The sequence below is a fragment of the Necator americanus genome, chromosome IV (assembly GCF_031761385.1).
Source record: "Necator americanus strain Aroian chromosome IV, whole genome shotgun sequence".
Lineage (NCBI taxonomy): Eukaryota > Metazoa > Nematoda > Chromadorea > Rhabditida > Ancylostomatidae > Necator > Necator americanus.
This window is the reverse complement of record NC_087374.1, coordinates 13,581,311-13,601,670: the sequence shown is the minus strand read 5'-3', so window position 1 is coordinate 13,601,670 and position 20,360 is coordinate 13,581,311. Positions and strand designations below refer to the sequence as shown.

The following is a 20,360-nucleotide window of genomic DNA, read 5'->3' as shown; positions in this document are numbered from 1 at the left end:
GTGTACGCATTGGGAACGTACGAGCTATATAACCTGCACTGTTATATGGCGAAAGCTTCCCATACATTGCAGAAAGGTGTTTTCGTCCAGCACACCGCCAAAGCCCATAACCTGAAAGGTCAACTGCCTGAAGGGAGCATGGAATCTTTGGCAACAACCATTCGTTTCGTCACGCTGAACTGCCGAACACTATCGAGTGAACTCCAACAAGCCGCTCTATCCAGACTTCTGCGATATCTCTGTGTGCCTTTTGCTGCGAGTGCCTTTTGCATGAGAGATCGGCCCGTCATCAGCATCGAAAATTACACCATATACTGCGGCGATGCTGATGAGAACAAAGTAGGTGGCTGCGCGATAGCTGTGAGGAACGATTACAAGAACCTGGTGGAGGAATTTGGCTCAACATCGTCTAAATGCGCCTTTCTACGACTGCGGGATCGCAGAGGACGTAAACTCTGGATCGTAAGTGCTCACGCACCTACGGAAACCGCTGAGGACAACAGTGAGGACGTCTTCTATGATGAATTCAATGCGTTGATGTCTAAAATACCAAGCCAGCAGGTGGTCATTGTCGGAATCGACGCAAATGCGAAGATGGGACTCGAACAGCAATCCGATGTGCTAGGAAAATGGTACTATGCAGCGGAATGCACGTCGGACAACGGTGACCGTTTGGTCGACTTGTGCGAACAGACGTGCCTCATCATCGCTTCCACTTTTTCCACGTTTAATAGAAATCATCGACGGCATCAGCTCACGGCAGGGGTTAACCCTTTTAACGCCTGAAGAGCAGCGCAAGCGGAAGATGAGGACTCTTAAACTTCAGCTCGACTACGTTTTGGCGAGGAACATTCCTCAGTCAGATATCCGAAAATCTAAAGCTGTTTGGGACGTCGTGTTCGACTCTGACACCAGTCCAGTTCTTCTAAGCTTCAAGATACGGCTCCACAAGAGAAACCTAGGAAATCCTTTTCAACCGAAAATCGACATTGCAGGTCTGAAAGACGATCAATGCAGAAGAAAATTCCGCCAACGTGTGTCTATTCATGTTGGAGTACGGACCAGGAAGAAGCTTAGCGATGCGGATTCCTTCACAAAGTGCATCCAGGACGCTGCAGGGGAAACGCTCCCGGTTCTATTGCCGTGGACGAAGTTTGCCTTTGCATCTACTTAAACAAAATCCACATACAATTCTGTATGTGCCGCGCGCAGCGCTGGTGACTTCAACCAGGAAAAGCGTCTCAGAAGGAATCTGCGTCGTCAACTGCAACAAGACCGCGATAACGAGTGGACGTCAAGAGCGATGGAGTTTGAGAAGGCGTGGGAGGACAGGAACCCGCGGGAAGCCTATGCTCTACTAAAACAGTATAGCGGCAAAATGAAAAGATGTTCCCCTGTCCTCAACACTGCCAATGGGGTAGCTGTCGGTGAAGCAACCCTTCCAATTTGGAAGGAACACTTCAAGACCTTGCTGAACCGGCTAGCACCGTCAGCCCCTGAACTTGAACACGTTCATAGAGCGACATACGCGGTTAACGAGGAGCCACCGACTGTGTCGGAGGTCCTGGTCTGTATTCAAAAAATGAAGAATGTAAAATCTGGCGGAGACGACGGGATTAGCGCAGAAATGCTAAAATATCTTCCTCCGTCTGGGATTCGTGAGATGACAAAGATCATCCGTTCAATATGGATAAAAGGATAAAAGGATACCTGATTCGTGGAGACACGCTATCGCCCCTCCACAAGAAGTTATCCGTCACGGACCCAAGGAATTGTCGAGGAATCTCTTTGCTGCGTGTTATGTACAAGGTACTGAAGCGCATTATCCTGGACCGACTCATTAAACATCGCGAAGAAACAACGCGCGACGACCAAGTTGGCTTTCGTCCTGGCCGATCTACGATTGACCAGGTGTTCATCGTCAGGAGAGTGATCGAAATCTGGCAGCGGTATTCGAAACCAATGCAACTAGCTTTCTGGAACTTTCTGGACTTTGAAGCCGCGTTCGACTCTCCTCACCGAGGCCGTCTTCTCAACGCGCTTCGCGCTGATGGAGTACCAGGAAAATTCGTTCGCTTGCTTGATGACAATGATGAATCAACGAACAACTACTGCAGTTCGAACACCAGCCGGATGTACAACACCGTTTGAGGTGGTAACTGGAGTAAGACAAGAAACAGTGGCAGGGCCCTTCCTGTTCAACTTCGCTATCGACGACATTATGCGAGAAACAGTCGACCAGTGTTCTGCCGACATTGTCTTAGCACCATCAGGGTGCCTCTTGACTGACCTCAAGTACGCCGACGATGTTGTTATATTCGCGGAAAGCAGTACGAAACTTCAACATGTTGTCAACTTTGTATCGAAACTGGCTGCAGCCTACGGACTACTCCTATGCCCTGATAAATGCAAGCAGATGTGGATCTCTTCGAGACCTCGAACGGGAATCAGGGTGGACGGACAACCGATAGAACTCGTCGATGAGTTCTGTTACCTGGGCTGTATGCTGAAGAACAACGGCAGCTACGAGAGAGATGTTCAGCAAAGATGCGCTAAGGCCACTTCTGCATTTAACTCCTTAACGAAATGTCTGTGGTCGACCCCACCACCGAAGTCAAACTGCGAGTCTACCTATCCGCAATTCGCCCCATCATGATGTATGGAACGGAGACTTGGGCAGCACCATCAACGGTTATGGAGAGGCTTGACTGCACGGAACGAAAGCTGCTTAGATGGCTACTTGGCTACTTTTGGCCTAGGGTATATCACAATGAAGATCTTTACGCAGAAATTGATGTGGTTTACCGGCGGATGACACGTGGAAGATATCAACATCTTGCACCGCCTTCGAAAGCGGCTAAAGTAAATCGTCTTCGCTTCTTTGGTCATATATTAAGGAGACCGGCAGATCGCCTTGTCCAACGAGTTCTGAAGAGTTCGTCGGGTTCGAGTTGGAAGAAGCCACCTGGCCGAAAACGGAAGTTCTGGACTGAGGTGGTAAAAGAGGACCTGAGGACACTCGGCGTGGACAGGCAGTTCAGGCGAGACGTAAGGTTTCGCAGAACATGGAATAGCGACGAATGGATTGATTCTGTGCAAGCTCTCGCAGAAGATCGTGAAGGTTGGGCAGAGCTGTGTTCAAGGACGGCGCACCTCGGCGAAGATGCGGGTAATCGCGTCAGGCGATGACATCAGCCCGCCTATTAAGTCAAGTAAGTCATCACCCCACGAATCTGAGGTGGTGCGGGTTTCAGGTGGAGTATTAGTATACGGGATTGTAGATTATGGAAAGGTGGGTGATTACGTCGATTTCTTGCTAATTGACGTAAAAAACGGCCCGTAAGATGCGGCGTGTGACCACAGCTGGCGCGTTCCAATCGAACTCGTTGTAGGAAATAGCGCGCCGGAACGCTCGAAACCGTATCTTCTGGGCCGTTCTTACGGCTATTAGGAAGAAATAGACGGAATCACCTCCCTCTCCTTAATCTACGATCCCGTATACGAATACTCCTCCTGAAGTCCGTACCACCTCAAATTCGTGGGGTGATGCCTTTAATGTAAAACCAAGCTTGGACATTTGCCAAGTTTGGTATTGACACCTTTAGCAAGGAGCCTACAAGGGCGCGTTGATGTGATCCTCCATCAATATTCCCTTGTAAAAAAAGAGGGAAAGAAGCAGTGGTAGGAAAGAAACAACTTTAATTCTTTGGCAGAAAGTTGTGAGAAGTCCTCCTGCGGTCGGGCTTTAGTCGGACGTCTAGACTCATACGTAAATAAGGTAGCAGAAAAACTGAAGAAAACTATAGTAGTTTCAAAACGACGTGAAGCAGCTGCTTCAAGCCAGTGATGGTCTACTCCCAAGTGCTAGCTCCACCGCGCCACTTTGAGCGTAGCCGCTCATTTAGTAGTGCCAAGTTTCAGATCATTTTGACACAACTGTAGAATGTGCTATCAATTTGGCATGGAAGCAAACCCTATTTATTGGCGCTATGGGTTGCACCAGCCCCAATAAATGTTAACAGATGTGCCTCTAACTAGAATCATGGACGGACAACCGATTAAACTCGTGGATTTGTTGATGATGTATGATGGATATATGGGTCAGATATATAAGCAGCACCGCCTTCAAATATAGCAAAGCTCGATGCAGAAAAAGGTGCTTAGACAACTTTTTGGCTACTTCTGATCTAGCTTATTCTATAACAATGAAGGCAAAAGTGGATTTTGCGGCGGATAAAGCGAAAACGTCAACATCTCCCTCCGCAGTCTGTAGCCCCATGAAAAGCTGTCTTTGCTTTCTCCGTCATTTCGTGAGAAGACCAGAAGCATGATTACGTCTCTTGAGGATGCTCTCAAATCTAAGATGAAAAAGCTGCTGCGATTTGTTACGGAATCCCTTTTTCTAGTCAGCTCATGGCGTTTTGCCCAATTATCTGTTTGATCAGAGTGAATACCGACTAGTTTCATGTCAGTGTGAAACATGCCAAGCCAGCACTGTTTCGGCCGCCTCTTTGCTCACTTGCCGAATATAAAAGATAAAGGATTACGTGTCTGGCGTTAATCAACCCGCCTGGGATCCGCCACCACGTTCACTTCAATTCAGAATAGTTTGGGGTTTACAAACGTGTAACTGGCCTCTACATGACTTACGGGGGGTTGCCGATGTGTCAAGTCAGTGTTTTTTTTATCTTTCCAGACAATTCTAGTACCAATTTATCGACTGCGAAGAGATGAAAGGCTTGGTGACCACTACGGCGGATTCGAACCTTTGATCGATAGTGCAGACGGCGGAACCTCTAACCGACTGTGCTACATTCGCCATCCTTGCCACATATATCTAGATTTATGCCCGCCTTACGGAGAATTTTGTGACTGTTTCATCGAGGTTGAATTTCACGCAACTTTTCCCGTAGCAGCCACGCCTATTCTCTGCCGAATGTCATCGTTGCAGATTTGGTCAACACAAATGATAGGAATCGCTCACAATAACTTTTCCTTTTCTACTTCGAGGCGACGTATCCCTTTTTTGGTAGCGAGCCAGCATTCGCGAAATAGAAGGAACTACTTGCTGAACAACAATTTTATATGCTGTCTTTGCTTCCTCGATGTGATTATGAGAAGAATGATGAGTTGTCTTGCTCAACATGTCTTGAGGAAACTCTCGAATCTAAGGTTGAGAAAGTTCACATGAGTTTCCCTTTGGTCTGAGACGGTGGGGTATCTTCTTGTCACAGAACAAGCCGATGGTCGATCCCTTCTTCGACATGCAACTTCTCCAAGGGCAGTGCTCCTGCCTGTAAGGCCGATAAATGCAGTCATCGAATCCAGATATTTGAAGATGTCGATGCTCGGAAAATTTATAGTATAAGTCCTGACGGTGCCGGTCTTGCTTACATCAATTGCTATGTACTCATTCTTTTGGCGAGAGTTCTCAGGCGAAACCCTAGCCATGCCACCCTGTTATTCCAAGTTTGAGTGCGATGCTGCAGTTCTCTAGAGGGTAGCGTGACGTAGGTGTAAGGAAGCATCCGTGATGCAAGCTTTTTTTAGAAGAAGAATGGTTCACAACTGCATGCAGGAGTGGAGAGACGACTGAGCATCGATGTGGGGCGACGGAAATGGGGAATTTCGCTGACACACCGTCACCTGCGCTCGACTTCCTCGGTCAACGCTTGGACTTATCTGACTAGCTATTCCGGATAGCACGGTGTCAAAAGGAGTGCCAAATAATTTTGTTGTGCGGAGGGTGGTTGGATGAATTGTTCATGTCGAGAGAAGCGGAATGCATTTTGCATCTCATGGTATTTCTCTTCTGAGACATAGGTGATCCCGCTGTTAGTGACGGAACCGCGCTACTGTCAGCTATACTAACATCTCAAGTAAGTATGTAGGTAAGTGTACAAGTGTTATCCCGATGTCTTCGGTTTCTTCTGCACCTTAAGATGGTAAAAAGTAAACGCTTTACTCTGTCGAAGGTTTCTTCCCCATCAAAAACATTTACTCAGATAACACGTTCAACAGCACATTCAGCTTATGCGTCGAAATCTGGTAATTAATAGGCGATGAAGATGCGAAGTATTTTCTTAAAAAAACGCCTAAGATCATTATCGAAAAAGCCTTTAATGTTCCTCAACTTTGGATTTTGTGGATGTTGTTTGTGAATTCAAGATCATCTGTAACACCAGGAGCGTTCTGCGTACTATGAGTCTGAAGAGCGTACTATAGGTCTGAAGATGAAAAGCAGCACAAATGAGCTGGCAATATTTCGAAAACTCTGTTGCGATAAATTTAATAGGGATCGTTAATGTCCGTAGCATCTTGGATTTAGTGTCATGATACGAGGTAAACCTTTTTGAAAGGGGTCAGGTGACTGAATGACGGTTTTTGGCACAGTAGGAATTCTGTAGAAAAAGAACACCCATCGTTTTGGGATATAATGTGAAGTTAGATGCATTTATCATCTAGTTAATTTGTCAACGGAATCAGGGACATTCCTTAATAGTATTTATTAAATTCAATGACATTTGGCTGCAATGGAGCGCAAAATTGGGAATGCTCCTGATCCGCACGTGCCCATATGGTCATCCTCATTCAGTGACATCAAACCGACGCCAGCCAATCCTTCACGGAGGGCATATCGCATCTTCAAATAGTAAAAGTTTCGAGGACGTGTGGAGAATTCACACTGTTTCTTAGCACCTTGTAATTTACTGTCTGTTGGTCGTCGATACTGATCCATCTTCCACCTGTGCTGTATGCATTTACGCTCATAGAATCCCAGTGAATCTCGCGCACTGTGCCTGCATACTTCAGTCGTTGACAGAGCTGAAAAACAAACGCGTTGTCGCCATTCTCCTTCCTCGAAAATATTTTATCCCCTCCCGACAGCAGTCGGATGTCAATATTTTTTAAGAAAATGAGTTTAAAGGCAGTTCTCGTGGAAGACCCGCTGCTTTTCAGTGGTCTACCGGTCGTCTGTGCTCTTCGCTTGCACAACCGATACTGATCCATATTGCACCTGTGCTGTATGCATTGCACAACCGTCAGTGTAGTCAAAACGACCTGGTGCTAGGTGTGGTTGCACCACAGGCGACCCTTTTAGCAGCACGGTTGCGAGCGACTCGGTATGTGATGATGAGTGGAGCTAGTAAGCGTAGCGTAGAGCCGTCTCGATTCTAACCGCTAGCTCCACCACGGCACTTTGAGCGCAGCCTTACGCTACTCCCACTGAGCTCCAGGTATTTTTTTTTACCAGAGTATATAGGTGGGTCAAAACGACATGAAGCACGGACAGTTGCGTAAGCGGCTTCGCTCGAGGCGGCGTGGTGGAGTGTAGAGGTTGGGATAGTATAGGGATCCTCGTTACCGTCACCCATCCATGGTCCCACCTCGATTCCAACCGCTGTTTTCAACGCACCGCTTCGAGCGCAGTCGCTTACGCAACTGTATGCTTCATATGGTTTTGAGGCGACTATATTTACCTTCGCCTGGGTGACGGCGACGCTTCCGCCACAATCCATACACTTTCTCTGTTTGACACTCATTAACTCTTAGATCTTCCTGTCCTAATCAAACGAAGTTCGCTCTCTCGGGCAAAAACAGGTAAAAGCATCTATGTAAAAACATTACACAACATTCCACGTAGAAACAAGGTTTAGTGATGTTGGAGGAGGTAGGAGTGAGGCGAAGAACGCCAAGGCGCCACTTATTAGAATTACCTCTGCCTGCCCGATGATAGCGTATTCCTCTTCTGTTGGGCTTCCAACACTGTGATCCGAGGCGTTTAGCAACAATTGCTCCATGCCATAAGCGGGCACTTGCAGCAAGATTTTCGATCGCATAAGACCGGCTTTCTCCCAGCTACGTATGGTTGAGTCCTGTAATGTTTGAGTTCTATACGGCGAAAATGTGTTTTTTATGCGATATATCGGTATTTGTATCAAGATTGGGTTAGGATGGATAGACAATTAAACATGAAGGGAAAGCAGAAGAAAGACAATATAGCAGTAGTGCGTTCTTCAATGCTACTTGTAGATCCGTCGATAAAGAATTGCAGGGCTATATTGTCGTGTCAAAATGAGATAAAGCACGGTGCAGTTGCGTAAGCGGCTGTGCTCGAAGTGGCGCGGTGGACACGGTGATTGGAATCGGGGTGAGATATCGCGATAGGTAGTGCTAGTAAGGATTCTACCACGATCCTAATCGCTACGTTCCACCGAGCCGCTTCGAGCGCAACCGCTCACGGAACTGCACCGCATTTTATTTTGTCTTGACCCTATTATAAACAAGTGATGCTCGCTCTCTATGTAAAGTAAATTTAGTCTGGATAGGTTACCATCCAACTGTTCAACTGTTTAGATCCTCTCTTAGGGTAGCAACAATAAAGGGTTCTGTAATGTACGATTTCATACGATGGAGGAAGTTTTCTCGTCATCCACTTCGACCATGAACAATGGTGAATGGGCAAAGGCAGTTTCAGGAAGCAAAGGCACTGTGAAAGGCTCGAGCACAATGTGATGAAGTGTGTTCAATACCATAATGTCGTAGGCAGAACGAAGATTTGGATGCCATGCAGAGAGTCTGAAATCTCAACACAACTCACTTCCATCTTTGCTACGAAATATTAAAAAGTTGAATCCGCCCATTGTTCGCTCACCTAAGACTAACAGTGTTTCCACATTCTCCTGTACTATTCGCTTTCATCTCTTTGTTGAGAAGACGTAAGAAGTGCGCAAATTGAAATTTCGTTGGTTTCGAGACGAGGTGTGCGCATCGTAGTTCTACTCCATTGAACGCCAGCGGATCAATGAAGGACCTTATGGAACCGGCTAATTTCAAGCGTCTTGCTGGAATCCGTAACTTCTTTAAGAATAGACAATCCTAACAATTTAGTTTGGTCAACAAGCAACTAAATATTAGTTCGACCCTCTTTTTTGTCTGACCTTTCTGGAATTATTATTTTCCGCCCACTCATGGGCGGGTGTAGCCAGTCGGTGAGATGTTCCACTGTCTGCACGATAGACCGGAGGTTCGACTCCGCCCTAGTGCTCACCAAGCCTTTCATCCCTCCGTGTTCGATAAATTAGTACCAGACCTGTCTGGGAGGATAAAACGGCCAACCCCTGCGATTCATTGTTTAGGCCAGTCTCACCTTCGTGACCTCAAAGGATTCTGAATTGAAGTGAACGTGGTGCCGCATCCCAAGCGGATTGATTAACGCCAGACACATTGTCCTTTTATCCGCCAATTCATGTAACTTTCAAAGGGAGCATACCGTAGAACTAGCGATGCTGGGATTTCTCCGAGAAAAGACAATGTTATGGGCGTAGATTACGTGTATGGATGCGTTTACGTTCAATATCCCCTAGTCGTCCTTGAAAACGACGTAGGAAACTTTCCCATACCACTTCTTCACGAGGCACCTTATAACGTTGTACACGCGCCCGTTCCTTCGGCTTATCTATTATTTTTCAGTTGAATAGGCCGCTGGGGAAACCTCAGTGATCATCGTCCGCTCTCTCCCAGGCGCAGCGCGTGTACAGGGTGGGCTGCGTTTTAAGGTGCCTGTTGTGTTGTGAAAATTCATAGGAAGGACGTTTTCCACGCTGTTTTCAAGGTCGACTAGGGGGAACCGCACTCATACTCGTGATCTACACCCTAATCTTATCTTTTTCTGGAGGGATCCCAACGTGGTCAATTTCGTGGTACGCTCCTGAAGAGAACTAAACCAGTTGCAATAAGTTTACGCTACCGTCCTGTTCGCACCTGCACTGAGCATGATTTTAGCAAATTCATCCCGATCCATATCACATCTCATCGAAAGGACCATCCTTCTAGTTCGAGGACGAAGAGTTTTCTGTAGTCACATGTGTTAAGCCCTCATCTTCTATTCATGTCTCACGTGAAGAAGACCTACCAGTTGTTGTGCAATTTCCTGCTGACTTTCCGACGGGAACTGGATCGTGGCGTTCTTATCAATAATTGCATGTTCAACAACAACTTCAGTGCAACGTTCGAAAGGAATATTCGATGGATCAAGACGTTGCTCTTAAGAAAATATAATTAAAAGTTGAAATCACGATAGCGCATTTCGACCTCCTCTAAATGTTTGGAGTAAACAGTGCAGGAAGTAATCAAAAAGATTTACGTGACCAAAGAGCGCTACAATATTTTCGCTTCGCATCCTTAGTCTTTTGTAGCGCCGAACGTGTTTAATCGTGTGGGTACGACGCGCTGCACGCTGCTGCACCGCACCCATCTGGTTGAACATATTCGGCGCTGGCTTCAATCCCTATCACCTACTCGTACACAGCCTTGAATCACACACCAGTAAGTATTCAACCTATCAGGATTCTCTAATTAATCTCTGGGACCTACTCGCTGACCTTCTTCGTACTCTGGCAATCGGTAGTTGCATACAACGTTGAATGACGGAGAGCACTTCGACTCACTTTCCTCAGCGCAGAGCGAACATACCTGCACAAACCAGAACCTTTTTTCATATTATTGGTGGAAGATGAATTTTGAAGCATGGAGAAATAGTTCTGACCTGCGTGTCGACGATGCTCTGCAATATTGGGAACGGCCGATCAGGGCATTCACCTTCAGGATTGTCGTATGGTAGTCCATGGATTGCAATTCCAGCTAGATTGTTGAGCGAAGTCCATGTAGCCTGTAATTGAAAGAAAAATCCTTAGGTTAATAGTTTGACCAATGAAGACCTCGAAGGATGAGCTTACCTTGATTTTCGCACTCTTCTCATTATCATATGACACGAATTCCTTTCCGCGAAACAGGACTGGAACACCTAGATCGTCAATCCATAGCATCTCAGTATTGTCGTCTTCAAGGGCTACGCAGATCTGTTGAGGAAAAAAGTTTTGGAGTAGAAAGGGATCTAGAAGTCAAGAGAGTTGCTTGGTACGTTAACACTCCGCTCTTCTGGTCTTGCTTCTTTTGCTTCAAGCTTTTTCGTTTTGTTAAGAAAAAGAACTGGACAACCAAAGAGTTTTTTGGAACAATGAAAATAAAGAGAAACCAACTTCAGTTTGCGACATTATTCGGTCTGATTGAGCCATTATAGTCGTTGTTTGCAATCCAAAGACTTCAGCAGAATTGCTTCTTTCGGTAAGGAGATTAGCGCTGGTAGGCACCGCAGTAATAGACACTATTAATCTTGCCCTTAAGGAAAGAAATCTATTTATTTACCCATTCTTGAGATGAATTTTCAGTAAATCATTGAATAATAACAGAAGTTTCAAACATTTGTTTTTAAAAATTGTCCCTTTTCTGAAATTTTAAGTGCAAGTAATCTGCAGAGGAAACCTTTACTTAACATTTACCCTCCATAAATTTGTCTCCCGTTAGTTTCGTCAGCACAGCCCTGTTTGATACAAAACGATATTTGTTATCTAGTTAGAAAGGGCAACGCTTTGATTTGCTCACCACGAAGAAGACTACGTCAGGTTTTGTTGCTCATAAATCGAGCGCAGGAACTTTGTTTGACTCTGGCACAATGTTGTTCTCTTCATTTTTTCTGGAGCATTTTTGCTTTGCGAATGAATGAATAAATTAATTTTTTTACGGTAAAGATCACCTCAAACGGCTGCCGATTTCTCATTAGTGATCAAGTTACAGGCCGTAGAATAGACTTACTACTATCTGATTTCTGACCAATTCTTGCGCACATATGACCACAGAGAAATGAAAGTTCTTCTTTTGTTCTTAGATTAGAATGAACGCAACAGGTGAACTGTAGCGTTCGATAAAATGGAGGAATGGAAATCATCCTCAAAAGTCTACTACCGATGGCTTTAAGGTTAGTGAAAGCATGCTGTTTTCATTTGTAGCATTTGCTCAAGTTAGGTCTAATCGATGTGGCAAACCCATCAAAATCTCCCTAAATTATTATTTAGACGAGGTAGAGTCGTTATTTCAGTTACCCAGCTCGTAATAGAAAACGTCATCGTTACATAAATAACTTTATGTAAGAAAATGAATACCATCTTTGTTTCCTACTGGGCAAATTGTTATTTTCCTATTTGAATCCTTCACAAAAATTTCGTTTTCTAAGTGTATGCTTATACACTACGAGGAAAAGTAGTCTTACAGCTTTCTGAGAAAGACAGCTCGATAGCTACCACACGTTCTCCTTAACAATATTTTCTCCTTTTCCCTGAACTATGCCCGCTATGTATTTCCGACACATAGGACAATTACTATGAGGTAAAGACTACCTGGGTATACCTCTCGAAACCCAGTCTTTAACAAAAGACTCGACTGTCATTCGACTGTCCTGCAACTGCTCCCCAATAAACATTGATGAATGGTGACCCGTCATCGACTGCCGAGATGAATGGAGACGATGAGTTTGGAGCACGACTAGATCAACAGTTCTAAAGAGTAATAGTACGAGTAGTTCGCCTCAACATTCTAAAGGATTCAAATCAACCAACTTCTTAATAACAGTAACATCATAACGCTCGTCAAAACTGCTTGCAGGATTCACAGAGAGGAATATGGTTAAGCTCTGAAATTGTGATTTCTTTCTGTTTCTGTCTTCTGTTGTTGCACATATGTTCGGCGCTGAATATGCCCAACTGGGCGAGGCGACTCAATTTCGACTAATGCGGAGCAAAATGAATGTAGAATGCTTATTAGCGAAAAAGAGAGCTCACGTTGCGGTTTACGCGTTGCGCTCATTTGGTTGAACCCATAGGTGCACGAAACATAAAGAAAAAGTGGAACGTTTCTCCAACTCACTCTCGGTAGTACTGTCCTTAAATCGATGAGAAACTGCGAGAGAAGTGGGGAATCCATAAGTTTGTCGAGAGCTCCGTTCGTCCAAGCGATCTCTACTCCGGAAACGTTCATTGCGCGGGCCATCTGCGATCATAAGCATGCTAATCCAAAATCACATTTCAACAATTGCTAGTAGAAGATTTGGTAAACTAAGTGGACATAATGGGATCATTTCCAAACCTATAGAATGCTAACAAGGAAAGTGTCCAATGAATCTGATTAGATCATCCCGTGCATCCCTAACATTCAAAACAAAAGTCATTAATCAATAGAGCTATGGGGTCATCCAATTGTTCTTAAAGGCAGCAAACCACGAATCTGGGGTGGTACGGATTTCAGGGGAGTATCCGTATAAGGGTCGTAGATTATGGAGACCGGGGTGGTTCCGCTCATCTCTCCGTGAATCACTGCAAGCAGCCGGCCCTGAATGCTGTTTTGTACGAGGTCTTCTATTGCAGCGCGCCACCCTTCCACGCGTAGCGTCCCTTACTACCTATTAAGACAGTCCGAATTGATTTTCGACGAATCGCAGAGCGAAGGCGGCGCAAGGGAGCGTTGCTATAGATGACGTCGTACAACACAGCATTCTGGAGGCGGCTGTTTGCAATGATGCAGGGAGAGATGAGCGGAACTCCATAATCTACGATCCCGTATACGGATACTCCACCTGAAATCCGCACCACCTCAGGTTCGTGGTATGCTGCCTTTAAATTGACGATATTGGGATAGGATCAGGATACGCGAAAGGATAAGAAGAGAGTGTAGGTCAGGAGCGTGATCGTGCTCAATTCTCCTTTAAAAAAAAGTGTGGGGAATGGCGCTGTCGATCATTCCTACGAGGCGCCAAGCAACACATCACGTACGCGAACGATGGCGCACGCGCTGAGTCTTCGAGGAAGCTAACAATTCGTGGGCCCCTGACGTTCCCGCGTCGGGGACAGGAAAAGACTGTTCTCCTTGCCGCTTCTTCTAGGACAATTGGAGGAACTGGAACTGAGCGTGATCGCGTTCAGTACCCCATCTTTTTGTGAAGAGGCTCCAACATCGTCAATTTCGTGTTATGATGCCTTTAAAAGAACCCCTAAAATTCATATCGAAAATTCAGTTGTTCGTTTTTCAAACTTTCTTCCAGTCCTTATCTTCCGTCGGCTGTTAGTGAACATCGACATGGTGTGTAGTGTTACATGAATTTAACCAATCCGTTTCATTTCCGTTGAAGTTGATAACTTCCAACTAAACTTTACAATTAAGCAGCTTCTCTTCTGTTTGTCTTTAGCTCGTGTTTAATCTTATTCTTCTCTCCTTACTGCAGAATTTCAACTCGTAATTTGTCCATGCTATACATATCTCCTGTGTATACAATATATCATTATCCAGAGTATAACTTATGCGAAGGTCTCAGCAGCGCGGGCCCACCACAACCAAGCAAGTAGCGGCTATTCACGGTCAAGTGGCTAGCCAGTATGCTAACGATCTGCTGCTCTCTAATATCGGGGTTCTGTTTGTTTTGCTCGCAAACTTATCTTGACCACGAGAACTTGGCCCAAGGCATGTGAAACTCCTTTGGAGAGATGCTCACTGGATCCATTTTGGTTTATTTTGTACAGGTTCACTGCCCTAACAGTGGAGTGCTATCCGCTCATAACGTTCTGAATTGGGATGCAACAGCTCAGGCAGTTGTCTACAAAATGATGCGGCTTTAAACTGTTCGCAGGTAACCGTGGGATTGTTGTTGTTGTTGTTCTTGTTCTTGTGCAACCAGTGGCTGCTTTCCAGCTAACGGACAGAGTTAAGAGATTGTCCCGCGGCACCCTTCCTCGTCCGAGGCATAGTCTGACCATGACAGGAATGCAATTGCTCTGACCCGCAACGGAGTTTAAGAGCCTCTGTGGTCCTTTTTCTCGCCCAGCGGAATGCAGCACGAAGACCGACGATTTCTTAGCTCAGTTCGTAACTTTGTGTCAGTCTTGTTGTTGCAGAATTATTCAAAAAAAAATGAAAAAGAAAAAAAAAGACGAGATAGGTAATAAATATAATAAACGACATTATATTTAATTAACCTTTCTTCAAATGAAGAGCAATGACGAGTGATTATATTCCCCTTCGTACCGGGTGATTTCACAAACTGTTACTCGGCTTACCAGCATATTTACGCAAGGATTCATAAAGCGAGCCCAACTAAAAGGTCAGCTGTTGTTTCCGTAGTTCTCGTTCTACTTACCGTCTTAATGTTGCTGATGAGATTTTTCTTTTTTATCGGGTTGCCCAATTCCATTCGCCATACGTCACTCGTTTGTCGAGCACCAATGGAGAGGATGGTCTGAAGATAATAAAAAATTAGGCTATGAATCCGAAGTTGAAAACAGTATCAGCAGTGCCTTCGGCCGCTTCCCATCTACTTCCTCGGCCCATTTGTTAACGCGTACGAGGAGGTTCTGCACAGCTGGTGTCACTTCAACGGCATCGGTGAACTAAGCGCCATATTTATTAACTTGAAACTTAAGAAAATTAGATGAGGTTGGGAATATTATAATACCTGGATATCAGCTGGTCCAATTACAAAATGACTGCACCAATAAGGTTGAAGCAATCGAGGATCGAACTCCTCTGCACCTTCATCGAGGTAGCAGAGACGCGTGCATTGAGCCGAAGGCTGGCGAACGTATTCACGGACTCGACAACGGAGCATCTAAAAGTTTTTCAATACTCCGCGTTCTCTTTAAAGCTGGTCAGGCCAAATTTTACACCCTTCTGACATATCATGAGAACAGGGAAAGTTCCGAGAAGTTGCTTCTTACGTAGATCACTCAGAGAACGAATTTAATCTTGAGTATATGTTTCACATGTAGCTGGCGCCGAATGTGCTCAATTCGGTTCACGTTTTTTCGCTGTCTGACACACAATTTCGCCGTGTCTCAATTGAAAACTTGCCGACACACTCATCTGAACGCGTTCGACGCTTACTATATGTCCTACTTGCTAGCCGTAGTGACATCCTGGAGGGGAAACCTTTTTTCTAAATGAAAGTCAGGACTTGATGCCTACGCAAGAAAAGCAGAGCTTCTTACGCTGATTTTTGAAGAAAAAAAACTTTAAAACCAGCCTTTGCAATTAATGTATGAGAAGGATATGCTTCTGCACCACATTTGCCTTTTGGATCATCCATTTGAAGAGATGAGAGCCCAATTCCACCCAATCCCTCTTGAGTGATCCATTCGATCTAAATCAGTTACTTACTGTTCGAGGTATCGGTGTCGTGGGAAACAGAAACCTTCTTCCCGAGAGATTGTTCTTTCGGGAAATTTACTGATGTCCAGTTTGTTCGAGATATGATTAGAGTGCTAGCTGCTCGGGTATCCTGTGCAAAAGCTGAAAGAAACAAATAAATGATTCAAGCCGTTTCAGAACAAAACAATATTCGTTCCGACGAATTCTGAAATCTTCAAAGCATGATGCGGACAAGGCCCGTAGGATTTTTTGGCATTCGTTCATTTCCTTTAATTTGCACCGTAAAGGCATCATTTTCGCTCGCAGCCATCAAATTTAGGAACCTTAAAGAACCAACATGAGGAATGACAGACATCTTGAAGCGACAGACGGGAGCCGCGGTGCATTGCGATGTCACCATGGATTGTTGAGCTCGGATTGCGTACCTTAAACGAAGTAGAATGATAATAGGAAGCAGAATAAACTTTGTCCAGAAGGAATGCTACAAGCCACGTAAAGAAAAGATCTTTTTCTTTGAATTTTGCATAATATGAACTTACATTTTGTGGATATCAAGGAAAAAAACTTAGACCTTGAACGTTCGACCCCCGCTATTCAGACCAACGACGATCTTTTCCGGTGGCACACCGCTGTTGATTAATCTGCAAAATAGTGGGTCACGAATACTCATCCTCTTATATTTTATTTATTCAAAGTGTCTCAGTGTCCATACCTGTCCGTGCATCCACTGATGGTATCCTCCAAAGGTACAGACTCTGATGGCATAAGAGGGTCAATGTGAGTCACAGCGTACGGATCTTCGGATGTCTATATTGCCATAGTAATTTTCTTAGATAATGAGAGCACTAAATCCGAACTGAAAAAAAAAACAAACCGGAAGCTCTTCCATGTCAAGATAAATGTGCTCGACTTGATCTGCTAATTCGTGAATTCGATTTGAAACCCTCCACATCCATCGCGGAGTGATGGCAAGTGTGGTTAGTGAGGAGAGAGACGTCGTGGATTGCGAAATTGCCTAAAGTTCTTTGATTCACGTTCTTTTATAGGGGTTCATCAGAAGAATTTGCTTACCGATAAGAAGTAGTGTGAAACTGCTGACTCCAGTATGGGGCCTTCCATTCGAACGAAAACACCGTCGAAATGTCTGTGCATATTGTTAGCAAATCTCATAAATTATAAGTATTCTTAGTTATAGTTCGGAATAAAATGAAAATAGTATGAAATAAAAAAGCGTCTTTTATCCACATTTCTGCCGTTAGCCTCAATTGGAGTGGAGTGTTAGGGCTTGACACTACGAGTCTTTAATATTGACAGAAATGGGGCTTCACCAAGATCATTTTAAGATAATTTTCCTCATGTAACAATACTTTCGTTATTAGTAATTGCCAACTTTTCTCTCGCAGCGCTGGCGATGATTCCACCAAACAGACGAGCATGACGGATATCCTGGAAGACATCGCTGGAAGTCAGGCGAACTCCAAGAAGTAGAGTGGCATGCGGATGTGTGCTGCGAAGCCTTAACGATTTGAATTTTTGAAAACACACAACAAAATTCATCCGCTTATTGTCACTATGAGTTCACAGCTTAGCTTCTATGCACTCATAACGTACCCTAAAAATTTGCGCATATTTCCGGGACTCATGAGTTCAAGACTATCACGAGAAGTGACCGCTCTCAGAGACATATCCGATCGTATCCTGGCGAAACCGTAAACGAAGTGGGTGCAAGACAAATTCTTGTAGAATGTAACATCGAACGTTTCCTTCTGGAAAAAAACGAGGAAATATTCAGAACAATATTCACATTACTCGTAAATTTTCACCATTCTTGCACGCAAAACTTAAAAAGGGTGAAACAATACTAGAAAAATAATGATGCCCACCAATAAATGCCAAAAAGACTTGATACATGAGCAACAGAAATCTGACTGTTTTTTTTTGTATAATATGAAGAAACTGGTATCGAAGAAAAAACGATGGGATACCTTGGATGGGGCAACAAAGCAGTAAAAAGCACAAGTAGCTGGTTTTCCATCTGTGGTCAGTGCCAAAAGCACCAATGGTCCGACGACGAGCCACGTCCACCCTAGCGGTGGCATCCTGAGTGCAGAGGGGATTTCACAGAATAACTCTAAAAGACTATAGTCTAGAACTTTAGGTTTGCTGAAGAAATGAACGGCAAAGTTTTTGCTTTTGACTTTTATCTCTTCTATCTCGCTCAATGACCTCTAGAGAATGAAAACATTACAAAAGCTTCAAGGCAAACCAACCATATTATATGTCTCGGAGAAATAGATATTCACGTGTAACATCTATCTGCATTTCAGGGCGTTCTTCTTTCCAGTATAAAAAAGGAAGAATCATATTTACATTATTATGTGCTGTACATACAATAAAAACTATGGTGTAATCGTTAGCGAATGTTGTAGAAGCTGAGGTGGGACCTCATCCTGTAACTTTAGCACAGTTAGTTATGCACTGAGTAACTAATTAATTAGTACCTCACTCCTTCTCTCCTCATTTTTTTTTTGTTTTCGTAACCTATCAAATCCTTTGCAAACATTTTTGCTCGGTTTTTCTATGCGACTTTTTTTTTTGTTCGGCACCACCTGGGCGCAAATAAGCTGAAGCGAAATAAGTGGATGTAGTATGTATCTTCTGGAAAGTTCTCCCACACTAAATAAAAACTAAATCTACGCACGTATACTTCTGGTTTCGTCACTTCAATGCGGTTTTATTTTGGAAGTTTGTTACAACCATCAATTCGTCATTTTATCGTTTTACCGTCATTTTATCGATACGTTTTAATGTAGTTGCGGGTGATTCACTACGTGAATAACTTTCTGTGAACAAGAACGGCTGTTGAGAGATAGAGGTTATCAATTTTCGAACACATTTCTCGCTAATGACTTCGTTTTCGGTTGATTTTTTGTAATAGCTGAAGAGATCAAAAATACTCGTGTTTCGTTTCGTCTGCAGTCGAAAACAAACGAGCCTGTTTGACTTTGATTAGTTTTCGAACCGAGTTGTGAAACTGATCTAGCTTTTGCATACAGTTTATGAAAATGTTAGTAAACACAGCTATTTGCTGGCATCTGAAAAGGAGCAGATCTAGGACATTTTAATCAATTCCTTTTTATAGTCACTTACTGCATTTTTACACGCATAAACAGATAAAAGTTGTAACAAGCAGCTCTGAATTTTCCCTGAAAATAACAATTGCAAATATGTACCATAAGGGAAACATGATATATTCCCTTCTTGTGCTACCCTAAAAAGCAATCGATTAATCTAGAATTTGAGCTCACCCTCATATAGGGACGTTCTACAAAATGCCCATTAGTCAAAAGCGAAGAGATTTACCGGAGAGGAGTCACAATTACTCAAAAAAAAAGATTTTAGTTAGCTTTTTTTAAATATCCGCATTGTTCTTATTAAATTTCATATTGTAATCAGTAGCAAGTCCCAAAATACGTAACTACACGTCAGCTGTACATTTGAATGGATATTTGTGACTAAGTAAGAAAGTGAATAACTAGAGATGTTTTTCAGCAATCCTCTATTCCCCGACGTCGCACAAGTTTTTTGATTACATGATGTCGAAAGTGGGATGTTCCGTTCTTATAGACGTTCTTTCTTTCACATTTACACGCAGTGACAAATAACAGAAAGGTTCTCATATTGCTGAGATGACGACATGAACATTGTTCTGTAAGGTGAAGATAAAACGTTGGAAATAAATCAATCACTATCACTCCAATGCGTTCAAATCCAGCACAGGATCGTAGAGAGTGATGACGACGTATAGAGCTAACAAAATGAGTTATGGGAACAAATCAGTGTACTATATGTGTACTATATCAATGTCTTTATTCTCTCAGGCAAGCCCGGTTACAAATTATACCCGCAACATTGAAGTTCTTGTTCGCCTAAGGCGGCATCGACCCACCGCCGCGCAGGTATACATATTTGAGACATTTAACCACTGCTATATAAACACTTACTATTAAATTATTGTAATATATTTATCATATAGTTGTGTGTTTTTAATGTTTACTGTTTTATTATGTATTTATTAATTATTTATTATAATTAACATATTATTTATTATTGCTATTAAACAACTTATTTTTCTTGCTCAACCACTATTAATTTCGGTAACGTAGAGTTTTCTGACGCACCTTGGCTTCCGGTAGTTTGCTTCTTCAAGTTTTCCATACCGCCATCGAACGCAATTAACATTTCCGTGGCTGTGATATAGTGTGATATCACGTTTACTCAAGTTTCAGTTTAATGCTGTGCTCTTCTTGGAAAGTGTACGGACGCCAGCA

General features: G+C 43.7%; 5 protein-coding genes across 7 annotated transcripts; 4 read left to right on the top strand and 1 right to left on the bottom strand.

The window, feature by feature from the left end:
• Positions 1 to 45: 45 nt before the first annotated feature.
• Positions 46 to 1,702, top strand: RB195_001179 (uncharacterized protein; the record flags this gene model as incomplete). 2 transcript variants are annotated; one of them, XM_064197837.1, is made up of 3 exons in its annotated part: positions 46 to 765; positions 827 to 1,098; positions 1,213 to 1,702. In XM_064197837.1, 3 exons carry the CDS (start codon positions 46 to 48, stop codon positions 1,700 to 1,702), a joined length of 1,482 nt encoding a protein of 493 aa, XP_064053716.1. The 2 variants fall into 2 exon arrangements, with proteins under 2 accessions (XP_064053716.1, XP_064053718.1); XM_064197836.1 differs by lacking the exons at positions 827 to 1,098; positions 1,213 to 1,702 and having other exon boundaries at positions 46 to 786.
• RB195_001178 (uncharacterized protein) lies at positions 1,304 to 1,702 on the top strand (the record flags this gene model as incomplete). Its single annotated transcript, XM_064197835.1, has 1 exon — positions 1,304 to 1,702. One exon carries the CDS (start codon positions 1,304 to 1,306, stop codon positions 1,700 to 1,702), a length of 399 nt encoding a protein of 132 aa, XP_064053717.1.
• Positions 1,703 to 2,050: 348 nt separating this feature from the next.
• On the top strand, positions 2,051 to 2,656 carry RB195_001177 (uncharacterized protein; the record flags this gene model as incomplete). The annotated part of the gene is made up of 1 exon (XM_064197834.1): positions 2,051 to 2,656. One exon carries the CDS (start codon positions 2,051 to 2,053, stop codon positions 2,654 to 2,656), a length of 606 nt encoding a protein of 201 aa, XP_064053715.1.
• Positions 2,657 to 2,694: 38 nt separating this feature from the next.
• On the top strand, positions 2,695 to 3,189 carry RB195_001176 (uncharacterized protein; the record flags this gene model as incomplete). Its single annotated transcript, XM_064197833.1, has 1 exon — positions 2,695 to 3,189. One exon carries the CDS (start codon positions 2,695 to 2,697, stop codon positions 3,187 to 3,189), a length of 495 nt encoding a protein of 164 aa, XP_064053714.1.
• A 3,325-nt stretch (positions 3,190 to 6,514) lies between these two features.
• On the bottom strand, positions 6,515 to 20,271 carry RB195_001175 (uncharacterized protein; the record flags this gene model as incomplete). 2 transcript variants are annotated; one of them, XM_064197832.1, is made up of 28 exons in its annotated part: positions 6,515 to 6,643; positions 6,700 to 6,825; positions 7,719 to 7,877; positions 8,412 to 8,580; positions 8,657 to 8,846; positions 9,766 to 9,856; positions 9,917 to 10,047; positions 10,386 to 10,476; positions 10,550 to 10,672; positions 10,740 to 10,862; positions 11,043 to 11,181; positions 12,237 to 12,395; positions 12,456 to 12,529; positions 12,763 to 12,885; positions 15,023 to 15,121; positions 15,180 to 15,272; positions 15,338 to 15,490; positions 15,905 to 16,021; positions 16,073 to 16,170; positions 16,367 to 16,454; positions 16,601 to 16,670; positions 16,742 to 16,836; positions 16,904 to 17,044; positions 17,101 to 17,173; positions 17,420 to 17,545; positions 17,641 to 17,795; positions 18,015 to 18,160; positions 20,211 to 20,271. In XM_064197832.1, 28 exons carry the CDS (start codon positions 20,269 to 20,271, stop codon positions 6,515 to 6,517), a joined length of 3,342 nt encoding a protein of 1,113 aa, XP_064053712.1. The 2 variants fall into 2 exon arrangements, with proteins under 2 accessions (XP_064053712.1, XP_064053713.1); XM_064197831.1 differs by lacking the exon at positions 20,211 to 20,271 and having other exon boundaries at positions 18,015 to 18,128.
• Positions 20,272 to 20,360: the final 89 nt, after the last annotated feature.